The sequence below is a fragment of the Syzygium oleosum genome, unplaced genomic scaffold (genome assembly GCF_021117445.2).
Source record: "Syzygium oleosum isolate NSW1041296 unplaced genomic scaffold, Sole_v2.1 Sole_v2.14, whole genome shotgun sequence".
In the NCBI taxonomy this organism is placed as follows: Eukaryota; Viridiplantae; Streptophyta; class Magnoliopsida; order Myrtales; family Myrtaceae; genus Syzygium; species Syzygium oleosum.
Window position 1 is genome coordinate 7,271,833 of NW_026607498.1, and position 22,868 is coordinate 7,294,700.

Below are 22,868 nucleotides of genomic sequence, written 5' to 3' on the forward strand. Positions count from 1 at the left end.
CTAAGTGTCGCATTCGAAATCTTCATATTTTCAAATGTTGCGCCCACAAACTTTTCTTTTCGTTTCCTATATATTCACTCTTGGTTCAGTTGGATTTATGCCAGCCATGAAATAGTTGAGATGTGGCAAACGCAAGTCCCACTCGTTATCCTTCTTTTTGCTACCGATCTTGTTCTCCGGCTAAGTATTCATGATAAAGTTTCTTATGCGTTTTGCAAAATCGATTTACTTGTGACCAACTCGCATATCCACAGCACTCGAATTACATTACCATTCCACCATAAAATAAATTAGCGAATTGCAATTACCAAAAGCAAGAGAGGACTGATCACCATTGAAACCAACGAGTTCTGATATCTACACAAGCCCCGATTGTACGTCTTGACGAAACAAGAACTGACAAGGGTTTTGTTTATTTGAGTGAAAGAATTTGGGATAATAATACAAATAGTCCCCAAACTTTAACCCAATAGACAATATATCTCTCAACTTTAAATTTGTTCAATGTGGTCCTTGAACTTTAACCTAATGTGTAATATTGTTCATGAACTTTTAATTTGTTCGATGTGGTCCCTAGACTTTTGGTACCTGTTCAATTTAGTCTCTGGACTATATGAAAATGTTCAATGTTGTTGACAGTCTAGGGATCACATCGAACAAATTAAAAGTTCAGGGACAACATTGTAGATTGGGCTAAAGTTCAGGGACTGCATTGAACAAATTCAAAGTTCAGAGATCGCATTGCATGTTGGGCAAAAGTTCAATGACCATTTGAGTCATTTACATAAATAATTTTTCATGAAAATGTTTTTTAGACTTTCATGCGTTTGGTTTGCCGAAAATCATCAGTCAACGGAAAATCATTTACGACCAAAGAAAATATGCATACTTAAAGTTAAGAAAATGAATTTCCTAATTCAAAAATTACGAAAACATTTTCCTGAAAAATGATTTTGTAGAAATAATTTTCCTTTACTATGAAATTTTTTCCCAAATAAACACACCCTAAATTCCAAGTTAAAGGGGGGAATTGGTGACCACCAAAGATGAACATATAATCATGAGCTCTTGGGCCAACCCAATTCTCATCAAGCTCTTGGGCCAACCCAATTCTTATCAAGCCATTTTCAAACCAACATGACCCACTTCTTCTTTTGGCCAGAAGCACGACCCACTTAGAGTCTGACAATTCTGAATAAGTTGGATCGGACATCAATTGATGGTGCACCAGTTTCAGGCCATCGTTGAGTCAATAAGGGTTAATGTGGCCGAACTATTGGTGCTTCACATTTACTATGTTTGTACAGTGTGGAGCCCTCAAGTCAGGGTAAATTGAATTGCACCCACCATATTCTTTTGAAAAATCGATATTTTTTTTTTCACCGACAAGTATACTCAATTAAGAGTGAACGATGGTTCGGTTCCAACCGGAAACTAGATCGAACTAGCCGGTTTTGGGTGGTTCCTGATTATAACCAGCACTGTTCAACACCTTAATTGTTATTTTTTCTTTATCAAAGAGCCATGAGTATGTTGTAATAATCCATAAATTATAGGAAACTCCCACTAGTCAATGTGCAATCTCGGACTTTAACTCTATTTAAAAAGTCAAAAGGCAACATATTCCTTCCTTGCAGATCGAAGTGGGATCTCACACTTGGGCTCTATATTGTTTTTTCCCCTTTCGGTCATCCTAAAAAAGTGTCCCACATCGATCTGTAAGCGAAAAAAAACAATGCTGTCTTTTTAACTTTTAAACCATTTAGAATACAAAAGGTGGACATCTTTGCTTAGTCCTTATCCTCGAGAACTGGACCAGGACCAGTCCTTATCGGTCTGGTTTTGGAAGCAGGACCCATAAGGTTGGTTCCGGTTCCAAGCTGAGGACTAGCTCTCTCGTGAACCAATCATCCCTGTACTTAATATCGTCAATTATTTTTCACGGCTTAAGATTTTGGGAGAAATTATTGTTGAACTTAAACCCTATCAATCGGTGAGGCCAGGCGGGTTGAGCATCATAGTGCATAAAAGCGATGTCAGCTTTGATGGATGTTTGTATCGAGATTCGAACCTGTACCGCCCATTTTATAATGTATAATTTGATGTCATGCCACAGTGCAACATCCATTGCGCGGCACTCGACGTGTTTGAATTAGTCGTGGTGATGAATCAGAGATCGACCTAATATTTCAACCTAGTCTGGAAATCAGTATCTTTGACAACTCATGTGAAAAGGGTACGTACAAGACGTCATTGCGGACGTTTAAATTATCAAATCATGTCCGCGTTCGCTGTCTTGAGCTAGATCATGATCACATCAATGTCGTACGAACTCCCAATCTTAAATTGAATCGTGTCATCGCCATCAAAACCAAGTTCAAGGGACGCAAATGAAGAAATGGAAAACACTGGCACGTGCGAGAATACATAGAAGAAAGATTGTACAATTTGCATACTTTCTTTCAGGATTAGACAGAAAGAAACCCGATACGGCTATATGACGTGAAGATGTCCGTCCATGTGCCTCACATGCATTTTCGGAGCTCGAAGCCTTAGATTTCGTATGCGTTTCTTGTCAATCGAGGAGTTTAGAAAAGTCAAAGAAGGTGGGGGAAAACAAAGAAACAAGAAAGAAGGAAAAATGAAAGGACCATACATCATTACTTTCTATGGTAAGTGCAAAAGGAACTATATATGACGACTTTCTGTTGGGGAAAAAAAGGGAATATGCCAAAGATGTGGGATTTTCACATCCACAACGAGTTTCGAAACAGAATTTTCCCAGATCGTAAAAGAAAAATTCACGATGGGACAAACCGGAAAACATTGCATGCATCGTAGACCACATATTTATTTGTCCTCACCTACTATTTCACTCTGTTCGATGATATAGTAACATCATGTTACGATGATGCAGTAACATAATGTCAAGATTAATCGTACATAATGATTGAGCTAGTGAAAAGGATAGGGCGAGTGCGAACGATCTATTTTGGATTCATCCAACGAAAGATGGCCAATTCATGCAGGACAAAGCTTTGCGACATTTGACAGGCGGCGTAAGGTATCAAATGACAGGCCACGAAGGTAATAGTTCCCGACTTTTTTGGAGCATATGAAAGGAAATCACATCTTGCCAATGTATGGAATCTTCGGCTCATGGTTTTGACACGTGGATAAAGGGTTGCCTTTCCATTTGCAGACGCAACAGCATACGCCATATCATATCAAGAAATGCCAATTCAGTTATAAACCTTTTAATTTGATTAATTTAATTTTAAATTTTTTAGCTATTTTTTAATTTAGTTATTTCGATCAATTTTGGCTACTCTTGATTGCAGAAGGAACTATTGATAAGTCTTTCGGATCACTCCTAAATTTATATGTTTTTTTTCCTTTTTTTTTTCTTCCGAGCATGGAGGACCAACCATCTGAAAACACATAAAACATATACTTATGCTTTTGACCTTTGCAAGCAGCCCTGACACAGAGTAGTTTGCACGCAGTTGATGAGATTCAAACGGATAACCTCTAATTTATAAACCGAAAATCCCTCAACCGTCTTAACCAACTGCGCCAATCTTGTGGGTTCATTTTTCTGTTTTTTCGTTTTTTGTGTGTAAGTGCTGCTACAATTAAACGGTGATTGTGCAGTGTCAGCAAGTGGAAATTACATTTGAGAGAGAGAGAGAGAGAGAGATCTGATTGTTCCAGTAAGTACAAGAAAAAAAGAAGAAGCAAAGTAACCTAACGAAGACTAATGATCCATACACAAGAAAATTCATGCATCAATCATGCATAGGCTAGACTGTGCTTTCCATCACAAAAATATGAAACGAGTCTCACGTTTCTCCTTGACAAATTAGCTCCTCAATCAACACTCAATTCAACAAAACAAGGACAAAACTCAAAGCGTAGGATTCTCTTACGACATCAATCTTTCCAATCATTTTTTCAACTGGAACCCCTGTGGACGGATTGCGCTTCGCATGCACGATGCCTAACTTAACAGACTGGAAAAACATTTTTTAAAATTTTTTTTATGTTACGTATAGCTGAGTTCATAACAAGATATGTGTAAATAGTACTGTCCTATTCTAAAATTTTTCGAATGAATCAATTAGTTCCATAATCTTGTAAATGGTGCTATCCTACTTTACCTTTGAACTTATGCAAAGTAAGTAGAGGAGGCGAAAATAGGTATTCGCTCAAATTCAACGGGTTAGGTGATATATGGGTTGTTTAGAAATATAAAAATAGGTTAAAATGGGTTTACAATATCAAGCCGCAACTAGATATGGATTTTAGTGGGTCCAAAACAAACTTACTTTCAATCCATTTCAGCCCATAAAGTTTATTAGCTAAATAAAAAAAAAAAAGATACGGATAACTGTCGACGTCGAAGAAGAGAGGGAGAAAGGGTGAAGAGAGCCCCATCAACGATGCCCCTTCGCCGGCGGCGATGTCGCCCACGATGACGGGTCTCACCGGCTGCATCGCCAGCAACAACGATGGTCTCACCAGCAACAGTACTACAAACAAAAACAACCATCTTCATCTCTCTGATCGTGCGTGGATCTCTCTCTCTCTCTCTCTGTCATCTCACGCGATGGACAAAGTAATAATGCAACGCTGCTCTCAATTAAAGGATCCGTTACCGATCTTGTCTAGCAATTACACAAGTCTCGGCAAAGCAGCAGGTCTTAGGATATGTTCGCGTGAGTTGCTCCTCGAGCTCAAACTCCTCATCACTTCTCGATTCTCAATTTCTGGTTCTCTATGCGAAGTTGATTATCTATCAGTGCTCTATGTGTCCGTGAGCCATCGGCCGTCGATGGCTATGTGGTTCGAACGATGAGGACCAATGACGTCAGCAATCAGCGGAGCGGGTGATGACGATGTGAGGAGCAGTGGCGCAATGGAAACAACGGCAGATTTCTTATATTTTTCGTTTATTTATTTTTGGAAATCTATTTGGCCTTTTTCGCTGTTTTTTGGGTGGATTTGAGTTGGATCTAGGTTGGGTTGGATATGGGCCAATATAGATGGCCCAATATGAGTTAAATGGGTGGATTTGGGTAGAACCATTAATTACCCACCCATTTGCCACCTCTAATTAATTAAATAATAAGTCTCATACATGGTCATCGGGAACTTTGGAAATGCTATTCATCATGGAGTGTCGCATATCTAAGAGTCATCGGTGACGAAGGCCAATTGGAGCTATTTGAGCACCTTGATGGCATTCTTTTTCAATCCTTAATTGGGAATAAACTTCTTCCAAATGGTCGTGCGATTGTTGACTTACAAATATGTACATCACTCGTATTTATGTTTAGTTGAATTTATATATAAGTAATGTCTATACTTGTAATCTACGGTCTTGAGGCTTGGTTCGAGAAAGTCTCTCTCAAATATGGGTAGAGAAGAACACATTTCTTCTTAAACAGAGCCATGTAACCAATTTGTTAAATCAGGAAAAGTTTTCAAACTGACTGACAATATGCATCTAAGTTAGAGCACTTCTATTGTACTTATCTTCTGTTTCCTTTTGTTCACTTTACGAACATAGGTACAGAATTTTACCCCATAAAAAATGAGGGACAAGAAATTAACACTACTAAGCATCAGCACTTGCCCTTAATACAAATAGAAACAGGAAAATTCACACCTTGCCTAGCTTACCCCGAATGGCATCTCTCATGGACTCGTCGCTGACCCAGCGGTCGACCGGAGTCGTAATCACCACGTCCTGAAGCATCATCCCCTTCACGCACGACACGCTCGCGTGTTGGACCACCAGCCGCAATTCCTTGAGCACGTCCATCAACCTCGCGCACGGATGCCCCACATTCGGGCTCCACACTCGGACCACCGCCTCCCGCCCCACCACCGTCACCTCGACTGCCATCTCTCTTGGCCCCGAGACGGCCAACGCCCTTGCGGACGTTGTCGAGCTGTTCTTGCTCGACGGTGGCGTCGCCTCATTCATGTCAGCAGCGGCCCAATTACTCCTGAGGCACTTCGGAGACGACGGCTCGGTCTTGACGAGCTTGGACTCCAACGCGTCGATTTGGGACCGGAGTTCCTTGATGTAGTCAACGGCATCGGCGAGGAGGGACGCCTTGTCCATCCTCGACACATTGGGGACGATGGATCGGAGTGCGTAGAACCGCTGGTTCATCTTCTCCCTCCGCTGCCGCTCTGCCTCCACGTGGCTTAACGGGCTGGACGGTGACGGCAACAACGAGAATTCATTATCTTGGTCGTGGACTATTTCCTTCCTACTGCTATTCTTAGATATGCTATGGTATGCGGTGCAGACAGGTTTAGCAAATGGACGCTTGCCGGCACTGACAAGTGCCGGTTCTTTAGCATCGCTGGGTTGGTTCTCTCTAGGAGGATCGACTCGAAGGTTCGAGAATTGAGAAGGGAAGAGGCACTTAGCTGAATGAACTAAACTCCAGTCTTCTTTTATGATCTCTGAGGAGCCCAATTCAAGTACTCCGGAACCATTAGGGATTGATATCCACGCCATGCTCTTGATTCCATACATTCTTGCTTCTTTGACCCTCTCATCACACCCATACATCTCTAGCTCATGGTGGTCTTCACCGCTCAACCAGATGTGACCTCCTGAGCGAAATGCTCTTCCCAGAATGCCATCTTCGGATGAATACGACCTGGTGACCGAGAATATGTAGTACCATTCAGGGTCGCCGATGTCGCCACTGTGAGCGAGCTTACCATCCAGATTCTGGGCTTCTTCGAGCACTATTTTGGTGGCGGGTTTAGATGCGAATGGGTCTCTTGTAGTTCCTCGGAAATGGCCGTCGCCCCAGGTGAGGACGAGACCGCCGTGTTCGTCTCTTGAGGCCCGCCAAAAGATGGAGTAAACCCACTCCTCAGTTCGGGTTTGGAGGATCAAGTGGACGAGTTGCTGGAAAGTGGGTGACGCTTTATGATAACAAGGGACAACTAAGGAGGACGCACAAGATGTGAGTTCTCCCATGAGTAGCAAGTTATTAAGATAGATCAGGATTTCTCCCTTTTATAAGAAGTTAGGGCAAAGCTCTACATAATTGGTACATTAAGCGATGTGGATGGTCGTAACTGTGCTATTACATGAATTGGCCGTATTCAACATACAGTAACAGTTTGACCTATTACTTAGTGTACGAATTTTGTAGGCCAATATTAATATACTTTGCATTATCTTATAAAGTTCTAAATAATGCTAGAGATGCTAAAATCCGCAATATCAATATACTAAGTGAGGTAACGGACTAGAAGTTGAAATTTAATCAAGTGGGTAATATTCAAAACTTGTCAATAATATGTTATAATATAGTATACCAACTCTATGTACCGGTAGGCTCCGATTAATTCTTCAAAAATCAACAATGAAATAAATACTCTATCGTTTGTATTCCTCGGGAAAGTGAATCAATGAAAAGTGTTTTCATCGTCGGCAAAAACTTTAGACATAGTATTCCATTGATAACAAAAACATTCTCAGTTACTCATATTTTTAGCAATACAAATGGTGGAAAAATGAGAAGATAAGTCTCATTATTTCTATTACGCATCTTGTGCCTCTCTATCTATCTCTGAGCACGGAGGTTGGGACTCGACACTATGGAGGTCATGACTTTTAGATTTGGGGTCGCTTGCCTTGGACAGCGGCCTGCATGGTCGTGGTGGTGGGCTTCGATGTTTCTCAATTTTTGTAAGCGATATAAGTAATTATTTTTTTTTAAATATTTTCTATATCACTTGTTTTTCGCTTAATAAATAAAGTCTAAGATTTAGTAGGATCGATAAGGTTTGAGAAGCAATTAAACACGTTCGAAACTTTTTCGCGTCATTCATTCTGTACCCCCGCGTTTCAATCATTGTACCAAGAGCTTTAGGACAAGATTTTGTTTTCTTTTGGTGTGATGTGAACTGCGCTCTACGAAAGTCACAATGATCTAAACATGTGAAAATGAACCTATCTCACTCACCCTGACCCCGATGATGCATTGCATTCGCCTTGTTTCGCCTCATTCACTGTGGATTGATTCCGACCCCGTCCCCATCAGTCCCTCCAATAATTTCATCCATGTCTCTTGTAATTTCTTCTCCGGATCGTATTTCCTTAGGCCGATCAACTTCGAGTTTCGGGTTTTTGGTTTCTTCCACGAAAAATCGATAGAGCTAATGTGCTCATTATAGTTATCAGATTATGGGGCCAAAGTACAGCATATTCAAGAGATGGAGGCTAATCCTCTTCGTCACTGGACTAGACCAGATGGAGACGTGAAAGTCCACGTGTGGAAGGTGTGATCGAGAGTGACATTTGTCGCAGGTTTTTGGTCTTGTGGACCAACAGTTGTTCTAGCGGGACACAACCCTACGCAAGTTCTTTTCGTTTCTCACGTTTTGTTTCCTGTCTGAGTTACAAGAGTTCTTTTATGCCATCTTAAGATACCGAGATGGTTAATCGAGTTGGTTGTGACTTACTTTTGAGTGATTTGAGTCATTATGGTCATAGATTCGAATCCCCAAATCGCACCTCAATTTATAGAAATCCTAGTTCGTTTGTGATGTAGATTCAGCTTGGGTAGCAGGTGTAAGGATCACTCCTCCTTTAATCCAAATCACATCTAGTAATGCGGCGACAGGCTTGTTCAAAATGAGTAATAATTATGACTCAAATCAAATACTATGATCCAGAATATAAAAATCTTATAGTAATGCCTAAGGAGAATTGTTGACTGATCACGGCTTCTCACTCTTTTAACATTTAAAAGAAAAAATTATGGTATCTTCGGAAAAGGAGGAAAAATGGGGGATGGAAATTTAGATAGAAATGTGAAAACAGGAAGGAGAGAAATTTTGAATTTCATGATATCTTCTCTCCTCTTTCCTCTCCCCTCCTCCATCCAAAGAATCTAACTATTAGGTTCCGTTCGTTTTGCGAAAAATGTGACGTTTTTGGAAAATTACCAAAAAATTCTAACTTTTTACTTATTTTTATTTTTCTAATTATTTTTATTTTTATTTTTTTCCGTTTCTTTTGCTTCTTCCTCAGCTGATCATCGACCACGGTGGGCGAGCTGGGTGAGGGTCGAGACTTGCCCGAGGTCGCCAAAGGTCAGCGAGGCCACAACTCACTCGAGGCCAGTTGGGCAAACTGGGTGAGGATCGAGCCTCGCTTGAGGTCGCCAAAGGTTGGTGAGGCTCTAGCAACCTTAGGTGAGCTCGACCTCATTACCGTCATAGGCCGGCGAGGCTCAACCTCACCAGAATATGGCAAGCTTAGGCCTCGTCGGTCTGTGGCGACGCTCGAGCTCGCCTGTGATCGGTCGCAGGCTAAGGAAGAAGAAAAAGAAAAATAAAAATTTTTTAAAATAATAATTAAAAAAAAATTAAAAACTCAAAATAAAAGGAAAATGTGTTTGATGAAAGAAAATGCTTGGTCTAGAGGTGAAAGAAAGAGGATAGAAAATGTTTTCCCCTTTATGAAAAGCGGAAAACATTTTTTCTACCTTTGAATGTGTTTTTTCCATTTGCAGACAATGTTTTCTTTAACTAGTTTATTTTTTGTGAACCGAACGCTGGAAAATTTCAAAAAACGTTTTCCTTAAAGTTGTTTTTCCATGAAATAAACGGAGCCTTAGTTTTGGCCATGACTTCTTTTAGATTCGGTGTTTCCCAATTTTTCTAAGAGATACAAAATATTAAGTTGTAAATAAACATCGCATTTATATTCTTGTTTGCCCAATTTCTTCACTTTTCTTACGCAATTATCTCAAAAATGTATATTTTCTTTTACACACTTGGGAAAATTTTCTTCATCAACGCGACACAACATCATATTGCAATATGATCCTGTCAAGTTAAGTTGTTACGCATTTAATCCTCGATTTCTCATACGTACTATTGAGAATTCAAAGTAAAATATAACAAGACTAAACGCAAGATACTATATGAGAGCACAAGTTGATCTTATCTAAACTAGCAAAATTGAGTTAAAGTTAAATCTTCTATGCCGTCCTAAGTGGTACAAAAGAGGAAGAAGATCTATGGGAACCTATACTAGGGGTGATCGGTTCTCGGTCTAATCCGGTTCCAAGGCGGAACTGGGAACCGGACCGGAAGGACCAGTTCCCAATTTTGAGAACCGGGGACCGGACCGGTTGGTCCTAGGATCGGGAATCGAACCGGACCTCTGGTCCAATGGAACCGGTCACCTTTTTATTTTTTCCCACTAGAACGAGAGAGAGCAACAAATCTCAACATATTGACGAAAACAACGATGAGTGAAGAATCATTGTGACGCGACGATAAGAGGAAAACGTTGTACGTGGGTTTAGTTCCCCCTGGAATAGGGAACTGGACTGCCTGGACACCAGTTCCACCTTTAGGAACCGGAAACCGGACCAACACTCCTGGAAACAGATCTGGTATGAGCAGTTCTTGGTCCAGGTAGTTCATTTTGCACATCCCTAACCTGTATCATCATGATGTGGTGCTCGCCTTATTCGTTTGGTCAATGCTTGGTTAATTCACGACTTTTGATGTTAGATTTCACGCTGTAAAACTTGAAATTGTTGACTTCCATGTACAAATTTTGACTCAAATGCGAGGAAAGTTGGGAGAGGGAAGAAAAGTTTCCTTTATAAATTTGGATTCTAAAATCTAGAAGCAGAACAAAACTCCTTTGATTGGAAAACGGAGTGTCGGAATAGATACCACTTATAGAATGGACGGTGAAGGAAACTGAGTAGCGCAATAGGAGAAAATCTGAACCAATCATGTAGGGAAAGACCAAATATCGACAAGAATTTCAATATTCCTATTCAATATCTGGTCACTTGAAAACTTAAGGGAATTGTTGTCTCGTAAATGCTTATTAGAAAAAAGCACACGTATTGCATGTGCAGAGAATTAGTGAAAAGATTAAATTAGTAATAGGAATGAGATAATTCGTAAAGATTTCGGCCCGTTTGTATAGTTTGAATCGTTGTAAAAGGGTAGATTATAGATTTGTGGAGTACTCTGCACTTAATTTTCATCCAAATATGGAAAGCAAGAGATTCATTGGTTACTTGCCAAAGATCTTGATTATCTTAAATTACGATTTCGTTCATCTATAGTGTTGTCCGGTCGTAATGCGTTTTAAATGTATGCATGTGTTTTTCATTTAACTGTTTTTTTTATTTTATAAAAGTTTGAGATTAAAGTGACCAACTGGGTCTACTTAATTGATAGTGTAGATATGTGATCTCAAAAGAATCATGATAGGGAAAATTAAATCTTAATAGGTAGAATACGATTAATATGGCCAAATTTTTACTAAAGATTAGTCCTTTAATAAATGAATAAACTTGAAAATGTGGAGCCACTTAGGGAGTGTGATGTTCATGCTAGCAATAAGCTCATCATGAGGTTCTATAGCCAAGTGCAAGGTATCTCTATCTATATCCAGATATGAACCCAATCAAGATTGGTCTTATCCTCTCTTAAGATCCTAACCCTCTCTTGTTTCCTTTTAAGCATTGAAGAGATCCCTAAGGACAAATGCTGAGAAAACTTTTTTTGCTCTTCCAGGTGCAGATTACAGACTATGGAGTCCGTGAATCAACAAGCGTAGACCTTTAAAACCCATGCCTCAACAGTATCAAAGTTATAGTTGTTAAAAAGATAGTTAATAACACTGATTAGTTATTTCAACTTAGAACTTAATCAGCCACACAATGAATCATGTTAATAGTGGGTCACTTCGTACGACTATCCCCTTTCAAAAACATGGACACCCAAAGTGTGAAGGATCATCGTCAATGATCAATCATTTGTCCTGAACGGGTTTGGAGAGAGGTTTGTTTTATTACTGCACACATTATCAACCGTGCTCCGTTACCTATCATAAATAAAATTTACTCTTATGTGCGCTTGTAAAGTATTGTTCCTAATTAGAGTCTTCTTCAAGTCTTTAGTGCTTGTTTGTACATTTTCTTCCACATGAATGCACGAAATGTAGTGACTAACAATTCTACCTTGTGACATTAAGAATTTCGACCCATTTTTTGAGATTTATAAAACTTGTATTTCGTTAGTGTGCTTATAATAAAATCTCGCCCGGAACTGATCACTCTTGGGTTATTTTTAAATTAGAGATTTCGCTAGAATCGCATTTGATCGAATTTGGCCGTTATTTAGAGCCCGAACTTTGGTGTCGAATTTCTCGGGGTTTCATGACTAATTTAATTGGACGGTGTCGATATTATTGTGGTCAGCCCCGATATTGCCCGGGATAAGTGAAAAGTGAAATTTGGACTGGGTGCGGATTTAAACTAGTAAACCTCCCTCGTAGTGTGTTTTATTTAGTGTCTGTGGGCCAAATTCTAATTTTTAATTAGGGTTTTTCGTGGACCGTTGGATCGATTTCGGATTCAAACAAGGACCGTCGGATCGCACTTGAGTGCAATTTGACTTTCTCTCTCTCTCTCTTTGCCGCGCCCTCACGCTCACGTCCCCCACCCCCCCCCCCCCCCTTCCCATGCAACGTCCCCTCCCTCCCTCTCTCTTCCTTTTTCTTTCTTCTTCTTCTCTTCTTCTTCTTCTTCTCTTCCGCTGCGCCACTGCCTCTGCTCCTCTTCTTCTGCTCGCCTGACCAGCCACCACCGCCACCGCCGCCGCACGCTGCCCAGCCGCTTGTCGGCCCGTCCTCTGTCGCCCGGCCGCCGGCGACGCCGCCGTACCGCCTCCAGCCGCCGTGCGACCATCCCTTTCCCCTGTTTTTCTTCTCCCTCGACACCTCCCCTGTTTTCTGCTCACCCCGGCTCCGCCGCTCGCCCAGCCGCCGCTGCTCCGCCCGCCACCACCCGGCTCCCCCCCAGCAGCTCCGCTGCCACCAGCAGCCGCCGTACTCGCTTGGACAGCCCGGGCCACCCTAGCTCATCCTTGGCCGGACTGTCCTGGCCGTGGCCGAGCCTCCGTCGCCCAGCTAGCCGGCCAGCCAGCTCGCTGGCCAGCCAGACTAGTCGCCCGAGCACGCCTGGCCGCCAGCCCCAGCTCGCCGGCCGAACAGCCCAATCGCTCGCTCGGCCGTGGCCGAGCCTGTTGCTCGTGCGTCCCGACTACTTGCTCGCTGCCCTTGCCCATGGCCGAGCCGCCCGGTCGTTGCCCAGCTGTTGCCCAGCCGTCACCCGTCCACCTAGGCCACTCGCCCTGCCGTGGCCGAGAGTCCCGGGCGTGGCCGAGGGCCGTGCAGAGCCGTGGCCGGCCACCGTGCCCATTGCGCCCTTGCCCGCGCCGAGTCATTACTGTTCACCCGGGCCATTTTGGGCCCGTCCCGATTTTTCCCGGGCCAAATTTAGGTAAGTGACTCCCTAAACTTTACTTAGTATAATGTGTATTATTTAGACTTGTTTATAGTGTGATTAGTATCGATTTAGTGGCTAAGCTTGAAATAGAATTGTTATGTGAATGTGATTAATTGTTAGATTAAATTGTGGTGATTTTTGGGGTCAATTGGTGGCTGTTCATGGCTGGTTTGTGGTGGCATTTGTGAGTGATATTCTATGCTCGAGTGTGGTCGATTCGTGTTAGTTTGTGGGCTGAATGTGGCCGGCTTGAATGACGGAATTGTGAGCCATTGTAGTGAGTTTATGACTTGGAAATGAGACACTTGAAATGTGTTAGAATGCTAGTTGTGTAATGTGGCGAACTTGTGATGCCTTAAGGAATGAATTTGGTACTCGCATGGATTGATTGGAATGAGTGGCGATTGAGTATATTATGGTGTGGTTTGACTATGTGAATGACGTGGGAATTGATTGAATTATGTGGCGTGTGTGTTTGCTTGAACAAGCCCGGATCGATCGGAGGGCTGCCAACCTGTAGGGTGTTGACCCGGGTTGTGAAAAAGGACCTGTAAGGTGTTGACTCGGGTCGTGAGAAAGGTCCTGAGGTGTGTTGACGCGGGACAAAGCCCGGATTGATCGGAGGGTTGACTTGAGGCGTGTTTACGCAGGTCATGAGAAAGTGAGAAATGACTTGTGGGGTGTTGACCCGGGTCGTGAGAAAGGTCCTGAGGTGTGTTGACGCAGGACAAAGCCCGGATTGATCGGAGGGCTGACCTATGGGGTGTTGACCCGGGTCGTGGAAAGTGGCTGGACACGCATGCGAATTGTGTTTGATTGAATTTGGGTGAATGTACTTGTGTATGGTGCTTGAATGATAGTGATATGTACTTTGGGTGTTATGACATTAGTGTGAATTGACTAATATGCAGAGTTGGCGCATGATTTGAGGAGAGGTAAGTATGTTCATGTGGATTTTTTATTTGTCGGTTGTTATATTACATTTGAAGACTCGTCTGGGTACGCATTGGCCTATGTGGGGTTTAGGTTGTCTACTTATTGAGATTTGTCTCATCCCCTGTTGTTAAACATTTTCAGGTTTGGAGTGACTGATAGTTGTCACGCGCGACTCAGAGACTGGGAGTGACCTTGGGCATTTGATGCTTCGTTTCGTCTTGGATGCCCCTCTTTTGTATAGTGAAGTAGGCTACCCAACCCCTGTTCCCTTTTGATGTTGTGTATTTGTGAATGCTGTAGTGCCATCCCTTGTCATTAACTATCGTCAGGGTTGCTTAAATTTCGCTTCCCCTTGCGTTTATCTTTGCGTGTTTCGTATGGGTCGGCGACGTGTCCTGGGACGTCGCGTTCAATACGGCTATCGAAGGGGGTGTTGCGAGCTCGTTGGAGTTCGGGGCGTGACATACCTAGAAGGGGTGAATAAGTTGACTAATAAAAACTAAATAAATTTTCACGGAATATAACATGTTAATTTTAATAAATGGAAGATGTGCTTGATATATGCAGGAATAAACTAACAATACCAAGTATACTATGCTTCTATCAAATATAAAAGGAATAGGTATACTGGAAGTTCTAAAACTTATCATAAAAGTACAATTGAGTCCTAAAATTTTTAAAAAGTGCAATCAAGTTTTAAAATTTATCATGAAAGTCAATTGAGTCTTAAAATTTTCAAAAAGTGCAATCAAGTCCCAAAACTTATCAAGTTGATGTATTCAAGTCATTCCGTTAACTCCATCGAATTTAACAAACAGAAAATGTTAACAAGTTTTAGGACTTGATTGTACTAACTTGAAAAGTTTTAGGACTTGATGGCACATATTTAACAAGTGTTTGAACTTGATTACACTTTTTGAAAGTTTTAGAACTCAATTGCATCTTTGTGGCAAGTTTTGAGACTTCTAGTACACTTATCTCAAAATAAAAAAATTAAGTAAAGAGATAGAAGACAATGTACATAAAACTTTATAGTGGTGGGGCCCATATCAAGCTTATGCTTACTCTCCCAGACTAATAACCATCTACAAGCTGGATTCCACAAATAATGTCCTAAGTAATTACAATGTAGCACTTGCTCCTTCTACTCGAAGCTAGTTGATTGCACTACCAAAACCTAAGCACGCTACAACACTTGTACACTCCTCAAATCAGATTACAGTCAGTGACAAGTACTCTCAGTAAATGAACTTTACGTTCACTATAAATGAGAGTATGAATATATAAAAGTATGAAGCTTTCTCTGTTTTGTAGTCATGTCTTCTTCAACATGTGTCGATGTTCTTATATAGTCTTCAATCTCCAAACTAATAGTTGAATAAACGTCAAGAAGATCAATTTAGCCATTGAAATAATCAATACAATTAGCGGAGATCTGATCGTTTATACAATCAAATCTTCCTGGTAATGGTGTAGTTTCTACGGATAGAGTTGGCTATTTTAGGTGATAGTCCTTTGCTCTTATAGAGTGAATAAACATAGCAAAAACTATTTGATTATTCTCTAGTTCTATTTTCCATAATTCCAAGCCTATGGCCAGCTATCAAAACCATCGGTCTTATAAGATTAGTCCAAGGAGCATATGGGTTTTTTTTTTTAATCTAGAGTGCGTAAACACGTGAAATGTACATTCCTCTCAGGTGATATAGAGGGCCGTTCATATCAGCAATCCACGAGTCTATCCAAGTTTCCTGCTAGTAGTTGACTTATGTAGTGCTTTCCGTTTGATCTTCCTAAGTACATTAATGATCAAGGCTTCACTGAACTATTCCTCTTGTCATGGTACCTCTAATCTTCACGGACATCCCGTTCTCTCTAACTTGTTCACCCTTCATCAAGGTCCATCCAATTTCTACGAGTCTTTCCACTTTGTACTTCAAATTACATCAATGGCAATAGAGCATCTTTTATGTCAACGTTACCTAACATCTGCACTTGTGGAAGATTAATGAGAAATACACGGTTTTGTTAACTTCAAAATATTATAAGATATTTTTTCACGATGTTAGAACCTCGTGCACGTATATGTTGCTTCCATGGATATGGCATCAAGCAAAAAAAAATATAGAAGTTGGGATCCTATTTCTAACGGTCTTCGCGTGTCTTGTCATGTTACCGTTCGAGAACAAAAGATGTTCTAATCTCTTCATCCCTTCGAAGCCCTTCGTTTTTTCAAATCATTGACTCATGTTCGCTTCTTCACCAACCCTTCCATAGATTTATTCCCAGAAGATCCCGCACCTCTGTCCACTCGTGAATCTTCCTTTCTAGAATTGTCTTTTTCTTCTAATCCATAGATTCTCCACTATTGGAGATTCTATCGTCCTTAGTCCGTCGTTCTGTCAAAGTAAGTCAACCTATGATTTGACCTCGTGATTGCCATTGCTACTCTATCATTGCTTTCCATTTTGAACTTGCCACATATAGAGAAGTTAGTACTAATCCACTTTGGCAGTAAGCAGTGATAGATGAGTTGCAGACTTTAGACAAATATCATACACTGTATTTGGTTGATTTGACTCTTGGTAAGTCTATTGTCGATTGTAAATGGGTGAATAGGATTAAAACAAATGCAGATAGTACTGTGGACCGTTACAAAAGCTCGATTACTACCAAAGGGCTTTTACTCAGGAATACGGAATTGATTATGAAGAAACTTTTGCTCCTATTGCACTCCTTACTTTTGTTCGCAGTCTTCTTGCCAAGCAATAGTCTTTGTTCTATATGAATGTTAAAAATGAATTATTAAATGATGATCTCACCAAGTAAGTCTATATGGTGCCTCCTCATGGATACACTCATCCATCCAATAAAGTGTACCGATTATGTCAAGTATTATATAAATTGAAATGGTCTCCTCGTACATAGTATTCTAAGTTTTGCTCAACAATGGAATTCCTTGGTTTTAAATCCAGTCCCTATGACCATGTTTTTCTTGTTCAACACACATGTCTTGGGTCTATTATACTATTCTTATATGTGGACGACATGATTATTCATGGAGATGATCGTACTAGCATTTCAAAATTCTAGTAACATTTTAGTCAACAATTTGAAATTAAAGATCTTGGGCAACTTAGCTACTTTTCAGGTTTGGAGGTTATTTTAGATTCCTTTGGTTATTATCTCTCTTAAGCCAAATATGCCACTGGCCTTATTTGTCAAGCAAGATTCACCGACAACAAAGTCACTACAACTCCTATGGAGACAAATGCCAAATTTGATATCAAAGATGGAACTCCTCTTTCGAATCTTACACTATTGACAACTGGTTGGAAGTCTTATATATCTCATTGTTTCTCGAACTGGCATTACCAAAGCTATTCACATTTTCAGTCAATACATGATATTGCCCCGTACGGCTAATTTTGTTGCAGTCCTTTGAATTCTTCGATACATCAAGGGTACCTTATTTCATGACCTTCACTTTTCTTCTCATTCTACCTTGAAGTTGATAGCTTATTTTGATGTTAATTGGACTGGTGACTGTAACATCATGAATTCGACCCACTTTCGTGATCAATGAAATAGATGTTTATTTCTCATTTCATTTTAGTAAGTCTCGCCCAGAAACGGATCCTTCTCGGGATACTGACCAATAGAGAACAGCTAACTAGGAAAAACGGTACGTGGACCTAAGAACTCGACCGTGAATCGAGTCCGATTCCGAGGAACGACGAGAGAATATTTTGGGCCAATGAGGGCTGATCCAAAGAAGGTGACGGATTTGGTTTGGCCAACAACGTACGATCGGAACGCGGGTGATTCCGCACGACCGAGAGTACGCGTGGCGAACAATCCCGAACTCATTCCGAACGATCGCGGCCTCCGGAACTAACGATAAATTCTCGTGTTCTCCTGGAAATCGAGACCGTCACGACTCGAGTAATCCTAAGTCGATACGCATAACCCCTAAACAACCACCCGTTAGTGAGAGACGCTAAAATCGCATTTGAGCGAAATTGATCGTGGAATTGAGTCCGGACTTGAGTGTCGAATTTCATGGACGTACGCGACTATTTTTGTAAGGACAACGTCGCATTAGTATGGCCAACTATATTGGGGATCGGTATAGTCGAAAAATGGAATTTCGGGCCGGAAATGGAAAATTACCGTTTTGCCCCTAAGCCTATGAATGGGATTCGATTTTTAGAGGTGTTAATTGGTTTTATTTAGTCTATTAGTGGCTGAGATTAATGGTCATGAATGCCCCCACTACTTTTGCTCATTCCCCAAAGTGCCCCTAGATATTTTGTGTAAGAATTTTCGTGGCCCTTGGATCTAGCTTGCCCAACAAGACCAATTGTGAGCCCTTGGATTGCACTTGATTGGTATGTGGACTTTGATCTCTCTCTCTCTCCTCTCCTCCTTTCTCGCCGAACCCCCACGCCGGCTGACCTCTTTCCCCGCTGACTTCCTCTCTTCCTTCACGCCCACTGCTCCCTCACGTTGCTTTTGACTTTTGCCTTGCTGCTGCTGACTTCCTCTGCTCCCCCACGTTTCTGCCCTGCTGTTGACTGCTAACCATACTGTTCTGCTGACCTCTGCGGCTGACTTCTTCACGTGCTGCAGCTTCTGCTTTCCCCCGTGCTGCCTCACGTGCTGCTTCCTTCTGCTGACTTCTTCTTCCTTCTCTTCTTTTCTTTGCTGTTTTGTTGCTGCTGCTGCTGCTTGCTTCTTCGGCTTCTGCTTCCTCTTGCTTCTGCTGCTTCTCGCCCTCCATTCCAGCCCGACCAGCACCGCCGTTCAGCCCCCATCTCCACCCGACTCCGCCGCTCGCCGCCGCCGGTTCGGTGTCGTGCCGCCGCTGTTCAGCCCGTTTCTCTCCTTGTCCGGCCCACATTTGAAGCCTTAAACCTAGTGAGTGGAAACCCTAACCCTTAATTAGGCTTATGTGCACTTTAGACAAGTTTTAGGGGTTATTAGGGTATTTTAGGGGTTAATTAGTGTGGGCTGATTAGGGCTGATATTGTGGCTGTTTTGGTGGTTTAGTGTGATGATTAAATGGGCTGAACATTGGTTGATTTCCAGTAGGGTTGCTGCTGCGTCGCTGGACTTTGCTATTTTCTCTGTGACTGTTGTGGGCCGAATTTGTGAAAGTATTCTTCATGAAAAGTTGTTCATAACATATTTTAATTTGAGAATTTTTGGAAATCATTGGAGGCCATTCGGAAGTCCATCTTTGGACCGAAATTAGTCTGCTGGAAACACTGTTCCTCCGACCTTCGGTTCTGTTCGATTTTTTTATAAATTTTTCCAGATCTCTTTTCGACAAACTTCCTTCACAAAAATTGTTAAAAACATTCGTGTCTATGACGTATAAAAATTTCAAGGCTTTCCAAAGTGATTTGGGTACTGGATGAGATGCATTTTAATGGTCAGGCGGCCTGACCGGACGGGTTGATTTTCATCTGACTTCAAGTGACAAAAAGAGGTGTTTACAGTTGGAACTGGGTTTCGAGTTCTTCACGGAAAATATTTATCAAGATGTTTTATGCAACATATCCAAAATTTATAATTTTTGGAGTTGAATTGCTATTTATTTAAAAAGAGATTCCAGAACTGTACGCTAGCTCAGAATTTGCTCCGAATCTGTGTATTCGGTTTTCCCTTGTTCTTAGTGGCTGATCATTGTGGTCTTGATTTGGGTTATTATGTGAATTGAGCATATTGTGGCATTAATTGAGTGTGGAAATTGTGGATGCCGAGCGTGGACGTTATGGCCATGAATGTGTATATCGAGCATTGGCATAACATGTGCATTATGTGAGTGTGCACGAATGGCATGAGCATGTGATTACCTAAATCGCCCTGAGGCGTCGTTTACGCGGGGTTCAGATAATAATTGGTGGATTAGGCTCGTGTGATCACATAAACCTTGAGGCGTCGTTTACGCGGCGTAATGAACCCGTCCTGAGGCGTTTAACGCGGGACGATGCCCGGATTGCCGGAAGACGGCCAACCTGATGCGTTTACGCGAGTTCGGTCCGTATATGGAGATCGGTGTTGCGCCTGATGCGTTTACGCGGGCTAGAAACACTGGGCCTGATGCGTTTACGCGGGCCAGGAAGTGTTGGATAAGTGATGGACCTGATGCGTTTAACGCGGGTCGGTGAATAAATGGAAAGTTGGCACGTGTGCAAGTGTGCATTGAATTGTGCAAGCATAAGCATGACATTGGCAAGTGTGCGAAGAGTGCATCAACGAGTGCAAACATGTGTGTGGCATGTGACAGTGGCCAATTGACATGTGTATGTGCATTGCTGGGCATAGTATTATTATTATTATTATGTGCCTAACCTGCAGGGTCACTATATGCTTGATTTGGGCCCGAGGGCCTAAGTCGTGTGATTGATCAACTGTGTGTTTAGTTGATGCTTGTCCGGGAGGTGCATGTTAGCCTAGCTTCGGTTTAGGGGGCCTACTTGCTGAGATTTATTCTCATTGTTGTTTAAACCCCACTTTTCAGAACCCCAGCCTTGAGGATGGCAGGCGTACCGATACGTTTTGGGAGGAGCCCCGGCTAGATATAGTGCTTGACCTCCGAGCCACGTACCCCTTTTTGATGTTGGTGGCTGTTGACCCGTTTTGGCCTTTATATGTTTATTCTGTTGTAATAGATATTGTAAATCCCTGTTGTTAATGCAAGTATCTATTCATAATGGTTGTTGTTCGATGGCTATCCTTGGTCATGTGTTTTATTGTTCGGGTGAAATGTTGCTTCCGCTTGTGCACTGTTCTCTGTTTGGGTTTTGGGTCGGCGACGCGTCCTGGGACGTCGCACCTGAATCGACCACGGAGGGATGATCGCGCGCTCGTAGGGTTTGGGGCGTGACAGTGACCCTCATGATCGTTGCTTCACTTCGAGTTGTTGTTTCTTTTTGGGCTACTCACTTATCTCATGGCATAGTATAAAACAGACCACCGTTCTTCACTCTAGTATAGAAGCTGAATGTTGAACTCCTGCCAATACAACATCAGAATAATTATGGTTGCGATGGTTACTAGAAGACATTGGAGTGTGTTAAAATAGCGAAACAGTCATTCATTACGATAACCGATTTACTATCCAAATAGCACATAATGATTTTTTCTATGAGCACACCAAACATATTGAAATTGATTGTCATTTCATTTAGTATCATGTGTATAATGCCACTGTATGACTCGTCTCTATTGCATCTGTTGACTAGATAGATTATTTATATCTTTACCAAGATATATCCAACCGAGCGTTTTTAGAATTTTTTTTTAAACTACAATTGACTTCTTTCAAGTCACTTTAAGTTTGAGGGGAAATGTTATGTTATATTAGGATTACTATTTAGAATTAAGTTAATTGTAATTTACATTAACTGTACTTAAGTATATTTATATTCGCATCCTACATATAGGGGTCTTATATTCTTTATTTTGTAGTATATATTACATTTTTTTCTCTTTCATCATAATTGTTAATTCAAACTGAATACTTTCTTTCATAATTAGACAGAAAAAAGCTATTTGGGCTCGAAGATGTCCACCCGTGTGTCTCACATGCATTTTTGTATGTGTTTCTTGTCAATCGAGGACTTTAGAATAGTCAAAGAAGGGAGAAAAAATAAACAAAAAGAGGGAAAAAGACAAGGACTATATATGATTACTTTCTATAATAAGCGCAAAAGGAACTATATCAAAGGTGTAGGTTAATCATATTCGCAACCGTCCATCTAAATTTGTGTGAAGTCTCAAATTATAATTTCTCAGGTCATAAAAGAAAAAGTTACGATGGACCGAAACGGAAATGTTGCATGCATCATAGACCCGATAATTATTTGTCCTCAACTGTTATTCAATGTCCTACGGTGATATTATCACATCATGACATGATTTATTGTACATAACGATTGTTACTAAAAGGACAGGGCGAATGTGCACGATCTATTTAAGATTCATTTAATTGGAGATCACCAATTTCATGTACGATAAAATTATAGAGGTTGCTAGTGTAAATCTTGACTTTTTGGAATATAAACGTTTAAAAAAAAAAACGTTTATAATCTAGGGTTTTCAGTTGTCCCACATGCACAATCTCGTCATACTTTTCGTTTCCATTTCTAGTTGCAATCGCAAACTCCAAAATGAATCAACTCACAATTGTTCTGACAAAAAAAAAAAATCACAATTGCAAACAACACGATGGGGATAAGTTTTGGTAACCCCACATCGACTCAAACAATGGAATTATATTAAATATACACTTTTCCAAAATCAGGTACATGTACTTGCTGATAGTCACATTCAAAATAATGTAGGTGCTCTGAAAAGTAATGCCGATGGATGATCCATTTTGATATGTAAAATAAAAGGGTGTGCCAAAACCCAATAATTAAGTAAAATTTCTAAGTTGTACGTATACAACTCGACTCGGTATCAAATACAACAGCAAGAGTTTAAAGTATTTCTATATACAAAATGAAGGTGAGTAAATGCATTACTTTTCTATGTTGATATGCAATG

The 22,868-nt window shown here is 41.2% G+C and overlaps 1 protein-coding gene across 1 annotated transcript; it reads right to left on the reverse strand.

Moving 5' to 3' along the window:
• Positions 1-5,506: 5,506 nt before the first annotated feature.
• Positions 5,507-7,097, reverse strand: LOC115691283 (transcription factor MYC2-like). The gene has a single exon (XM_030617883.2). It carries the CDS (start codon positions 7,010-7,012, stop codon positions 5,666-5,668), a length of 1,347 nt encoding a protein of 448 aa, XP_030473743.1. The 5' UTR covers positions 7,013-7,097; the 3' UTR covers positions 5,507-5,665.
• Positions 7,098-22,868: the final 15,771 nt, after the last annotated feature.